The sequence below is a fragment of the Barbatula barbatula genome (assembly GCF_947034865.1).
Source record: "Barbatula barbatula genome assembly, chromosome: 9".
Taxonomy (NCBI): domain Eukaryota; kingdom Metazoa; phylum Chordata; class Actinopteri; order Cypriniformes; family Nemacheilidae; genus Barbatula; species Barbatula barbatula.
The window spans coordinates 1,888,888-1,900,756 of record NC_136772.1 but is presented as its reverse complement, the minus strand read 5'-3'; the positions used below and the strand labels follow the sequence as shown (position 1 = coordinate 1,900,756).

The window sequence follows — 11,869 nt, the reverse complement described above, 5'->3', positions numbered from 1 at the left end:
CTGTGAATAACCTTTCAAGCACCTTGTTTTTAAGAGTGTGAATATCATTATTTTGGTTGATTGATTACCGTTTGTATAACCACAGTTTTACTGCAAAAAACATGGTTTCTATGGTTACAATTGTATCTATAAGGGTTATTTGGTTTTATTTTACTTTTCACTGCTAAACAGTGTTATAGTTAAGTAATAATATTTGTTAAAGACATAATGCTAAACTAAACTGTAATATTTCGGCATTGCTACGATAGTGACCAGATACTCTCAATGAAATAAAAATACTTCATTTCTTAATTTAATAAATACAATGTTTCAGAAATAATTATGGATGAAATTGTCAAAATGATTTATGATATGATATGATATGATATGATATTATTACATTACATTACATTACATCATATAATATCATATGATATTATATGATATTATATAATATTATTCGCAGTGCATTATGGGATTGCCCTAGAATTTATGTAGATGATAGTGCTACCTAACATTTGGAACAGGCTTTGTATTGGGATCCCTCCTGATGTCTTACCTTGTCAGCTCACTTGGATTTGAACCAGAGCCAGTGTGTAATACAAACAGAACTAAACCAAGTGCATTCATGTAAAAATGTCATTATCTCAGTTGTTTGCGGAAGTAGCAAGTCAAAGATTGCACCGTTTCCTTATGCATCATCACCTCCGGAGGTGACTTCCATAAGGAAGATAAAAGTGGAACAAGCCAATGCTAGAGGTAACAGATTATTTCTTTCTTTATTAATACACACATTTATTAGGGCTCCTAATTAAATTGCAAATTAATTATGTGTCCATTGGTCTGTTTCTGCTGATTGTGTGGACAATATAATTAGAACAGGTTCAAGTGCAACTAAGAAGCTATAGTCTTGCAAAGCGACCCTTACCTGCCTTGTAAGGCCACTGTCCTCATTAGCCTCGCGTTCATGGCTTCAGGTGTGGAAAATAAAGGTAATAAATTGCTCTAATTTGCGTTCTGCGATCCACCTTTGTATTAAAGACGTTTTATTGATTCATTTTAATTAGGTGCATCTTTTAATTAACACCTCTTAAAGCTCATGCACTGAGTATTCAAACTCATCACTTTTCTCAAATAATACACCTAATAATTTGTCAAACTGACTTAAGTTTGTCACAAAACAAGGACACGGATCATTAAAGCGAGACTGGAAAGTTCTTCATTTGTAGTGAAAAGCATATTCACTACACGCGTGCCCGTCGCAGGTAAATCTGGCTCTTTTACTAGGCTGAGGTAGATATGACAAGGAGAACATAAGTGACACCTGAGCAGGGGACCTAAAAGGACATCAATAATGAGAGGTGTGGGAGTGCATCTCAGGGGACGACACGGGCCCCGAGTCTACTGCACAGAGGCTAATAAGGGTTTAAAAGCCACAACTGTCCACACAGCCCACGCCAGCCCACCGCCCGTCTTTCTTTTCCAAAGAGATGGCTGATGTTTTTTGACAGGCCTCAGCTGTAGCGGCAGGGGACCGTGGTGGTCAGCGGTTATGTCAGCATCAAACAATGCAGCCTGCACCTTTAAAACAAGGCAGGCGTTGATTGGAATATGTCGCTGAAACGAGAAGATGCTCAGAATTTGACAAAGACGTCGTATTTCAGCCCGTCTCCTTCATATGAATTTCAAAATGGCATCCGGCAAACAACTTATAAATAACTCAAGGGCCATCTTAAATGCACTCCCATGAAATTTTTAGCGACACTGTAATGTAAGCCACTACCTGTCATGAATCGCAAATAACCTTGGCCTTTCTTTCTATCATCTCTCGCCGCGTTTACCCTGCTGTCCATCAGCGCGAGCTCTTTCTCTCGTGTTCTCGCGGAAAGCAATCTCTTCTGACTGGGGCAGACTTCCCCGTCCCTGTATCCAGGCTGGCAATAAATTTGTTGTCATTTTGCTGTGCGGTGACCACATCATTGATGTGACAGTGCCGGGCATTAGGTAAAATCCCAGGACTGGTGCTCACTTACAGAAGCTGCCTGGCTCTGTCGTTGACAGTGATTCGATTAGACCCGGCTGGCATACGTGTTCCTCGCTGGCGAGACTTCGAAACAAAGCTTTGTGATTTCTGTGGTCCTCAAGCAACCTCTGGAAACTTTAATATATTGCGGTAATATTTTGTCCTTGTCTGTGGCGTCACGCGGCTCTAGGGTGCGTTGGGTCGAATCGGCAGATGTCGGGTGGTTAGTGGATGGAACTCGTTTCATTCGAGTGTTGTTGGCACTTTTTCTAATAAACGCCACGATGAAGAATATGTGATACGACCCACCAGACTGTGTTTTCTTTAATATCACCATGACACCGTTATCATCACCTTCGGGTCATTAGGTTATCAGATTCATCATCCTCTCAAATTCTGGTATCACACAAAAACGTTTCAAAATTCGTCCCGCAAAGCCATCCGAGACACATATGTGTGACGCGAACAAAACAGCTGCTCGTGTGGGTCAGTGCCGTTTGTTTGTACTCACCTGATGATGGAAAAGCTCTCCATACAACACAATGACTCCCCGAGGGAGCCACTGGCCTTGCCGTTCCTAATCACGCCGGCCCCTCGGTGCTTGTGGCCACTGACTGCGTTAATAAGTGCAAAGTACAGGGAGCTAATACACAACAAAAGCAGAAGACAAAAAAGATGTACGGGGAGAAAAACAAACTTTTCGGGGAAGTGATCGCACGGATAATTCGACAATAAGGCCTCGGAGCGAAGCCTGGCAGTAGACCATTAAAGAGGAGGAGGAAAGAGGGAAGGCAAATAATCCTGTAATGAGGTGGAGAAGATGGCCGCTTGTCCTGCTGGTAGGGTGCAGACAAGTCCGTGCTTGCATGTTTCAAGAGATTACTGGACCCCGTTGCCCTGATATAATGACCCTTCTTGTTAGTAGCCTTGGAGAAGAAAGCCTCTTCATTAGAAATCAGAACAACTCGCCTCGGCTTGCGTCCTTTTTTTCAAGAAAGAGGAGTTGTTTGCAGCCCTAAACACATTTTCTTAGGTTGCGAATCATTTGGGACGTTACGAGGTGCATTTACATATAATAACCGTATCTTATGTAGACTTTCACTCATGAGACAACTATTGTAAACATGAAGGAACGATCATCTGTTATGTTGAGATTATGATCCTAGAGAATAAAAAAAATGCATTAATAAGTATCAGTCATATAAAAAATGAACCATATCTTTTGATTCCTCTGGTCTAATGAAAACCATTTTTACAGATGGAAATGATGCTTTTGATCAACAGCATTTGTCTTAAAATAATGCTTCTGTTTGAGGCCGATCTAACCATAGTAAATAAATAAGTTGACAGGCGTTTAGCTATACTGCACACAACAATAAGACGATTTTGGCATGCTTTTTAATCGTTTAATACTTGGTCTCTCCAAGATGTAAACTAGTGGACACAGGTCACAGGTCTGTTCTGATGTCAAATAAAAAGCGTAATGCAAATAATACATAATCTTGAATGAGGAAAAGAATATGAGGGAAAACACTTCTCATATCTTTTGTTGTTGACGTCAGGCAGTGCAGCCAATTAAACTGTACAATATTTTGGCGCAAATTCATCTGTCACTTGAGATAATATGGCTAATACTAATATATTTTTGGCCTTGTTTTTGTTCCATGTGTTAGGCTGGTAAATCACACTTCTGCTGTTGTTTATGCATTTACAAAATTGTCAATTTTCCTATTCAGCCTATGGCATGTTAATAATTTAGCATATTGTTGGGCCTAAGAAGTTCATGGTAGCATTAATGAATTTCAGCATTTGATGCGAAGGACATTTTTGTTTACTTTTGTATATTTGTTTCACCACCCAATGTCATTTTTAGATCTTGGAACAAAACGATTTAATGTCATGTGTTGAACTTCATTAAGATAAAGAACGTTTTTGAGCAATTAAAAGAGCATGTTGGATTTAGGTGACACTATAGACACGTTCAGGCTCATCAAAGGCTTCAGAGATGCTTTCTAATCGGTCGTGTGGAGAGTCTGTTGGGGTGAGACAGGTGAGATGAACTGATAAGAACAATCTATTTCAGTCTGGTGAGGAGAAGATAAAATGACCGCTGTGATCCTGACATAACTGTTACACTAGAACAGATGATTAGGTCAAACTTAAGAAACTAACTGTAAACTGAGATTTATGAAAAATGACAGTGAATATGTCTCTTTCTGTAAATTCAATAAAACCAGTCATAATAATACGCGCGCAATTGTCACGTCATCTCCATAATTTTCTATATAGTAAAAACATTTCTGTTTTACATAAAGTTATCAAACGCATTTCTGTTTTGGGTTGAATCTCATTCAATGTATGTCTCCATGAAAGCTTTATTAAAACTTTGCGTCTGCGCCGCTGTCGTCTCCAGAATGCCCAGAGCTGTCCAACAGTCAGCACATAAACAAGTCTTTCTCCTGGCCAATATAAAAATCCTCTATAAATAAAAGAGTATTTTTGAAGAATGTATTGTCATGTAATTGTAATTTAATGCTGTTTAGCGTTTGTAATTTAATAACCAGCTAAATGATTGTGATTGATCGTGTCTTATATTGGCAGTGGCACACAAGATGCAATTTAGAGCTGTTAAAAGCTGTAAAAAAATAAAACGCTCATTTTGATCAGACATAAAATGGCTTTATTTGTTATTTTAGATTGCCAAGTCATTTCAGATATAAATGACATTTTAAGGTACAATAGTATTTACCAAAATGTGGTTGGATTTTTTTTACATCAGAACTCATGCCTGGTTTTATTGTCTCAGGTGTGTTTTGAAGCGTTAAGCGTTGAGCTCGATGTAGTCCATCCACATAAAACATTTATTTGCCTTGGGACCAGTAAACAGATCTTCAAAAGGAGGCAATTATTTCACACTATAACGCAAACATTTTAGGAATGAGGGGCGACGCGCGTTGCCTTTCACTTCAGACGTTTTAATAATGCATAATGAAGTTTTCCTTGTAAACAGGCTTTCTTCTTGAGTTACTTTTACGCATAGATAAGTAGCCTGGATGTAGTCACACAAGGGCTTGCGTTTGGGTACATTTAAATGAAAGACAAAAGGGCACGGCATGAAAAAAATGGTTTATTTGCGCTACTAAGTAGGAACCCGACACGAGTTTCAATTTTCACAGACTACAGTATACAAACACGGATGACCAACAGAAGTGAATACACCGCGCCGCGCAAGCCTCCTTTATTACACTAATTAAGTTCTGTCTAATTAAATTATCATCACGTGTTAACCAATAGCAAAAGTTGATTCATTAAGGATGCAAACCCAGGAATGGAAAGCTAAGCCTTTTCTGATTTACAGGCTGGTGTCAATTGGCTAATTTGCTGTCTTGCACAAAGTAGCTCGAACCGCAGGAAGGCGTTTTCTCTCGCGCTCTCACGTCGGTAGCGTTAATTGCTATTTGTCATCGAGCGATGCAGCTCGAGCGTTGCATCTCTCCAGCTCTTGCGCGCTCCAAGAATTGCATGATTGTGGGCAGTGGCTACCCAAACGCAGAAGGATCTGAGCTCGCCTTACAGGACTACCCTATTATATCCATCAGCGACAACCTGGAGAGAAGTTCACCTCTGAAAAAAAACTCCGTAGGGATGACGAATCAGTCGGAGGCAGACAGTTTCGGCGACTCCAAGGACTCATCGGGGGACGTCCAGCGAGGCAAACTCTCTCCTGATCTTGACGGAGTCGCCGACAGTCGTCATCATTTCGATGGATCTGCAGGAGAAAGGTATCTCCTGTCTCAGTCCACTCAAGTTCAGCCGAGTCCCACCACCATGTTTCCCTATCCGAGTCAGCATGGACCGACACACCCAGCTTTCTCCATCGGAAGCCCGAGCAGGTACATGGCTCACCACCCGGTGATAACGAACGGAGCCTACAACACTCTGTTGAGCAACTCTTCGCCTCAAGGCTACCCGACCGCGGGCTACCCGTACGCGCAGCAGTATGGACACGCGTATCAAGGCACGGCTTTTTACCAGTTTTCCTCCGCTCAGGCCGGGCTCGTGCCTGGTAAAGCGCAGGTTTATCTCTGCAACAGGGCCCTGTGGCTTAAATTTCACAGGCATCAAACAGAGATGATTATTACGAAGCAAGGACGGTAGGTGATAAACGGACTAAATCTCTTATCAGTGTAACGCATTAGCCTACATATTTCACTGGTAATTTAGCTCAATAGCCTTAATTAAATCACGGCATAATTCTTCTTAATTATAGTAGTCTTTTGTTTTTGTGTGCGTGTGTTTTTTTGTTTAGAACAATTTTACATTTATTCGATTATTGAAATTAGACCAACTTCCCTTTTTATCGATTTTGCCCATGTAATTCATTATTTTCTTTACGCGTTAGTGATTTATACTTTTATTTTTTACATTATTATTATTATTATTATTGCTTCAGGTTTGTTTTTACAAAACATATTTGAATCCTTTAATAATTTAAGTAATTCTCAGTGTCGAACAGTTGACCATACTTGGTCTTCATTATTTGAAGCTAACCTTAATTTCTTTAACCTTAGGCGAATGTTCCCGTTTTTGAGTTTCAATATATCTGGACTTGACCCGACGGCTCACTACAATATATTTGTTGACGTGATTCTTGCGGATCCAAATCATTGGCGTTTTCAGGGAGGAAAGTGGGTCCCGTGCGGAAAGGCGGACACAAATGTAACAGGTGAGTTTAGTGGAGGTCATTTTTATTATTGATAATAATGGCTGTATCAATATTTGTATCATTAGTATAATTAATTTGTATCATTCAATATAATACATTTCTTCAATTTAGAGGTAATTGGTTATTATCTGAAAGAATATGCTCTTTTTCATTTTATAATTTTATTTCTACAGGGAACAGGGTGTATATGCACCCAGATTCACCAAACACCGGCGCGCACTGGATGCGTCAAGAGATATCCTTTGGAAAACTAAAACTTACCAATAACAAAGGAGCATCTAATAATACAGGACAGGTCGGTTATATTATCATTCAGAGATTTAACAATTTGATTCACCTTTCTGTAAAAATGTAAACAGCCAAATTGAACACTTTTGTATTGCATTTTGCAATGTTGGCGTATTTTTACATGTTTCTGTTTAATGCAAAATGCAATTCAAAATGTCCGCTAACTGTCAGTGTTTAAAGCTAAATTAGATGCATGTCGTGTATGATATCGAACATTCGTCCGCTGGCGTCCAAGGCGTGTTGAGGGTGAAGTAATGTCGTCTGACTCTCGTTTTTTCGCTTGAATTCATGCAGATGGTGGTCCTGCAGTCACTGCATAAATATCAGCCTCGCCTGCATGTGGTGCAGGTGAACGAGGACGGAACTGAGGACACGAGCCAACCCGGCCGGGTGCAGACTTTCACCTTCCCCGAGACGCAGTTTATCGCGGTCACCGCTTATCAAAACACTGACGTAAGAAAATAAGAAAAACTTTCCTGTAAAATAGTTGCATTTAATAATACACTGCTGAAATATTGCTTATGATATGAAGTGCTAACGCGCGCAAAAGTGTCACGTTCCTTAAAAGTAAATATTGTGAATTAAAAAACGTAAATAAAATAATATTAAAATTAAGAGTCACATTCGGTTCAAATCAAACCAGGACTAGAAAGAGTTTATGTATTTTTATGTAAAAAATGTATGTTTATTTTACAGATCACACAGCTAAAAATTGACCACAATCCATTTGCAAAAGGATTCCGTGATAATTACGACACGTAAGTCTATTTTTCTCGATGCATATTATTTTTGCTCTACTAAAATGTATCTGTATTGACTTTAGAAAAAATTGTCATCAACTCAGAAAGTCATATTATAATAACTATTAGCACATCAAATAATTGTGATCTTAAATGTTTAATATTATTTACGCATTCGTTTTGAGACTTCTCACTGTTTCAGCTTTCGATATTTGACAATTGGTATTTTTTTAGCACAATTACGCACAGAATGGAAAGGAAACGATCGTGTATTACCAACGCATTCACGCAGCTTTATTTACAGCCTGTCATGTGCAACGTTTAACGTGTTTGTCCACCGTCTTTCTCCAGTGTCTACACGGGTTGCGACATCGATCGGTTGACGCCATCCCCGGGTGACTCTCCGCGCTCTCAGATCATGCCTAGCGCGAGATATGCCATGACTGGTTCTTTCCTTCAGGACCAATTTGTCAGCTCGTATGCCAAGTCCCGCTTTCACCCTGGCGTCGGAGGCGCTCCTGGCACGGACCGCAGCGTCCCACTTAGTAACAGCTTGCTCTCCCCGCAACAAACCGAGGAGACCACGGTGGCCTCCCCGCAGCGATGGTTTGTCACCCCTGCCAACAACCGACTGGACTTTGCCGCCTCGGCATACGACGCCGCCGCGGCTGCTGATTTCGCCGGTAACGCGGCCACCCTTCTGTCGTACGCAGCTGCTGGAGTGAAAGCGCTGCCCCTGCCCGGGGCGGGATGCTCCAATAGACCTCTGGGGTATTACGGCGAGCCGCCGGGGTGGGGCACGCGCACCCCTCCGCAATATTGCAGCAAGTCCAGCTCCGTCCTGTCGTGCTGGCCGTCCAACTCCGTAGGGACCCGAACGACCTCCTCCGGTTACCTGCTACCTGGCCTTGAGGATGGAGATGCCATCGCGCCAGAAAGGTCGCCGCTTGGCGGGGCGGACGAATCCAAACCGAAGGACCTGTCTGAATCCAGCTGGATAGAAACCCCATCTTCAATTAAGTCGATCGATTCGAGCGATTCTGGGATTTTTGAGCAAGCCAAGCGGAGGAGGATTTCACCATCTGCCACGCCGGTTTCAGAGACTTCGTCTCCATTAAAATCTGAAATGTTAACGCCGAGGGAATGCGAGAAAAACTGCTCCAAGGACATCGGCTACTACAGCTTTTACCCCCACAGTTAGAATCCGGAGAGAACTAATGCATGGCTCAGACGTGATTTATAATCTATTTATTTCTATTTATGTGCGTATTCATTTATAATTTGGCTATTTATTAATACAACTGGCCGCGTGCGTAAGGACGCACTCAAGCCTGCTTCGGTTTTAAATACAAATCTGGACACTTGAGCAGAGATGTACGCCGTTTTCGTTTCAAATAAACGATTTATTTAAGGGTTTACCCATTAAGCCTATTGTAAGTATGAGAGGAACTGTACATATTTGTACTTATCTATCCTTTTGTGGTTTTCTCGTTGTATGTCGATGTACAATATGGAAAACGAATAAGCTTCATGTTTTATTGTACCTAGAAGCCGTTCGTTCGAACAGCTATATATTCAATATTTCGATGTTTAAGAAAAAAGGATCCAACTCGTACAGGCTCCATATAAAAAACCTTAATGGTCTAGTTGGATTAGAAGCTGCTCACCTGTTGAAGAGCCACCAAAAAGAGTTCGTCTACACTCTTAAAAATAAAGGTGCCTGTATGGTTCCCATAAAGAACCTATAATGTCCACTTCTCTGTTGCACGTACAATTCTTTGTTTATTGGGAAAATGATCCAAGTCTATAAAAGTTTGTCTAGCACCTTTATTTTTAAGAGTGTGGCAGACAGACTGGTTGACGCATGTCTGTCAGAGATCCATTTTTATGTAAGCATTTAATGATGTTGCTTTTTAGAGTCGCGTTGTCTATTCGTAAATACCATAGTCGATAGTTTTATTGTTAGTGCCATTTTCATTTTGTGAACGTTGTTGTAAAGTTGTCAGGGCGTTTGTTTTTAAACATAAGTGCGTAAAACCATTACCTCCTTACTTTTTTGTAGAGATAAAAATCGTAGACGGCCACTTCACGTTCAGCCAACGAAAACATTTTCATTTGTATACTATGGGCTGTTTTCTTATGTAAAAAAAGCGTTAGGCCTGCTAATGTGTAAAGGTAATGTACTTGTGGTGTGCTTATCTACAATAAATATGACCGAATGTGAAACCCTGGCAAAGACATAAGATTCCCAATTCAGATATTTTTGTTTCAGAAGAGGTCCATCGATGGCATCAGTCAATGTCCATTTTGTTCCAGTGTTGGTGCTTGTACGACGCATTTGCATAATAAAATGCACCAAATAAGCAAATTATTCAGAAAAGCAATTATTATTATAAGATACTCGGTTTATTTGACCGTCTTGCTGTAGGCCATATTATTTAGCCTAAAATAGGCCCAAAATATTTAGACACGTGAGTTTCTTTGCATTAGAAAACAACCTCAAACCATGGGACACGTCACTATTGGCACAACATTACATTAGGCTGCGTAAAATTAAGCTAAAGATGTTTTTTTTCAATGTGAACAACCATCTGCATATTGTTCAAAACGAATTAATTTAGATTTTTTTGTAAACAAAATAAAAATGTAAAAATTGTTTATCTTTGGTCTAATGTAAGTCGTAAGTCGTAATTCGGAAAAATTACAATCATTTGTGCGATTAGATTTTTATTAATGCAATGAAATAAATTCTAAGTGTCCAAAGATATCAATCATTTAGAAGGCTACTGTATATTAGGCTACAAATCTCTACAATAATAATATATAATGGAACATTAGCATAAATATATTGTTAAATTAATAAATCAACAAATCATTCATCTTTATTTTTGTCTAATGGTCATGGAGTTCATAAATGTAAATGCACGTGACACGCCAATAAGGAGTGCAGGTTATCACAGACGTAACATTTAGACTATTTCTCAATTTCTTCCACTAAGTCAGGCTATTTAAAAAAGCCAATATGTGTAAAATCTCTGGAAAGCCACGTGGTCGCTTTGCTTTGCATTTTAGGTTGAATGTTCGTTTTCGTTCATCGTTATTTATCTCTTTGGACTGAATCGTAAATACATTATTGGTACACAACGTAGAAAGAAAATGACTCATTAAAAAATATTGGATGATGCCTCCGCGGTTTGCTGCCTCCTTGTGGTTTGGTGATGGCTATTCTTCTGGTAAATAAGACAACCTTTAAAACATGTACATTTAATGTAGAGCAATATATGGTCTAGTTTAATTACGTGTTTGTTCTCTGGGAAAGAACAATGTTTGATTTGAAAATAAAAGATGCCATAAAAAAGCCATTTTCAACCATTGTAAACCTCCAAGACTGTATTACACACCCGTGAACACTAGAGAGCGACGTTGCTCTGATGAAGTCTATAGACCTGGACCCACTATGATGCAGTAATGCATTTAACAATATAATCATTTTTAAATGAAATAGACGTCATTCAATACAATAATGTTGAATTGTAACCATTACAAATATATTTGTCACAATTTAGTTGTTAAACTTAACATTTAAAACAAAATCTATACTCTTTGGTCTAATTATATATGCCTTAATAAGGATGTCATTATCCATTCTTTTCAGGAAAATACATAATTTCTATTTGTTTCAGCACAAGTGAAAAACAACCTGCAGTCCCAAAAATATACATATGTGTGGGAGGTCATTATGTAGCTGATGGAAAATGCATCTTTTTCTGGCCTCACTCACACATAGTTTAAAAAGGTTCAGCTACAGTTCATGTCAGACAGTGGTACTGCAAATGGCAGATTTTAAAGGCCAGCTGGAGTTTTGTTGGCTCTTAATAAGGAAATATAAAAAACTATTTGAGCTTGAAAGCAGAACTATTTAGGTGTTAAAACCTCAGGACAATTCTTTATACACAATTAAAACTAAGGTCGACGGAACATTTCTGTTACTCGAAAAGTTTGTGGCAAAGGTTCGAAAGAATTTAAACAAGAAAACGCATATCTTTAAAAGGACCCTTACGGAACCAAATGAATCTCCTGTTAAGCCCAGATGCAAGAACCTTTTCAAGCACT

At 39.5% G+C, this 11,869-nt stretch overlaps 1 protein-coding gene across 1 annotated transcript; it reads left to right on the top strand.

Moving 5' to 3' along the window:
* Positions 1–5,335: 5,335 nt before the first annotated feature.
* On the top strand, positions 5,336–10,121 carry tbr1b (T-box brain transcription factor 1b). The gene is made up of 6 exons (XM_079463518.1): positions 5,336–6,156; positions 6,574–6,728; positions 6,902–7,023; positions 7,311–7,469; positions 7,713–7,774; positions 8,108–10,121. Exons 1-6 carry the CDS (start codon positions 5,474–5,476, stop codon positions 8,955–8,957), a joined length of 2,031 nt encoding a protein of 676 aa, XP_079319644.1. The 5' UTR covers positions 5,336–5,473; the 3' UTR covers positions 8,958–10,121.
* The last annotated feature ends 1,748 nt before the right edge of the window (positions 10,122–11,869 follow it).

What these genes read in the sequence shown, in the direction of transcription:
- tbr1b (XM_079463518.1), top strand. Translation starts at nt 5,474, where the DNA reads ATGCAGCTCGAGCGTTGCATCTCTCCAGCTCTTGCGCGCTCCAAGAAT. An exon ending in ATTATTACGAAGCAAGGACG is followed by an intron (nt 6,157 to 6,573) that starts GTAGGTGATAAA and finishes CTTTAACCTTAG; the next exon opens with GCGAATGTTCCCGTTTTTGA. An exon ending in CATCTAATAATACAGGACAG is followed by an intron (nt 7,024 to 7,310) that starts GTCGGTTATATT and finishes GAATTCATGCAG; the next exon opens with ATGGTGGTCCTGCAGTCACT.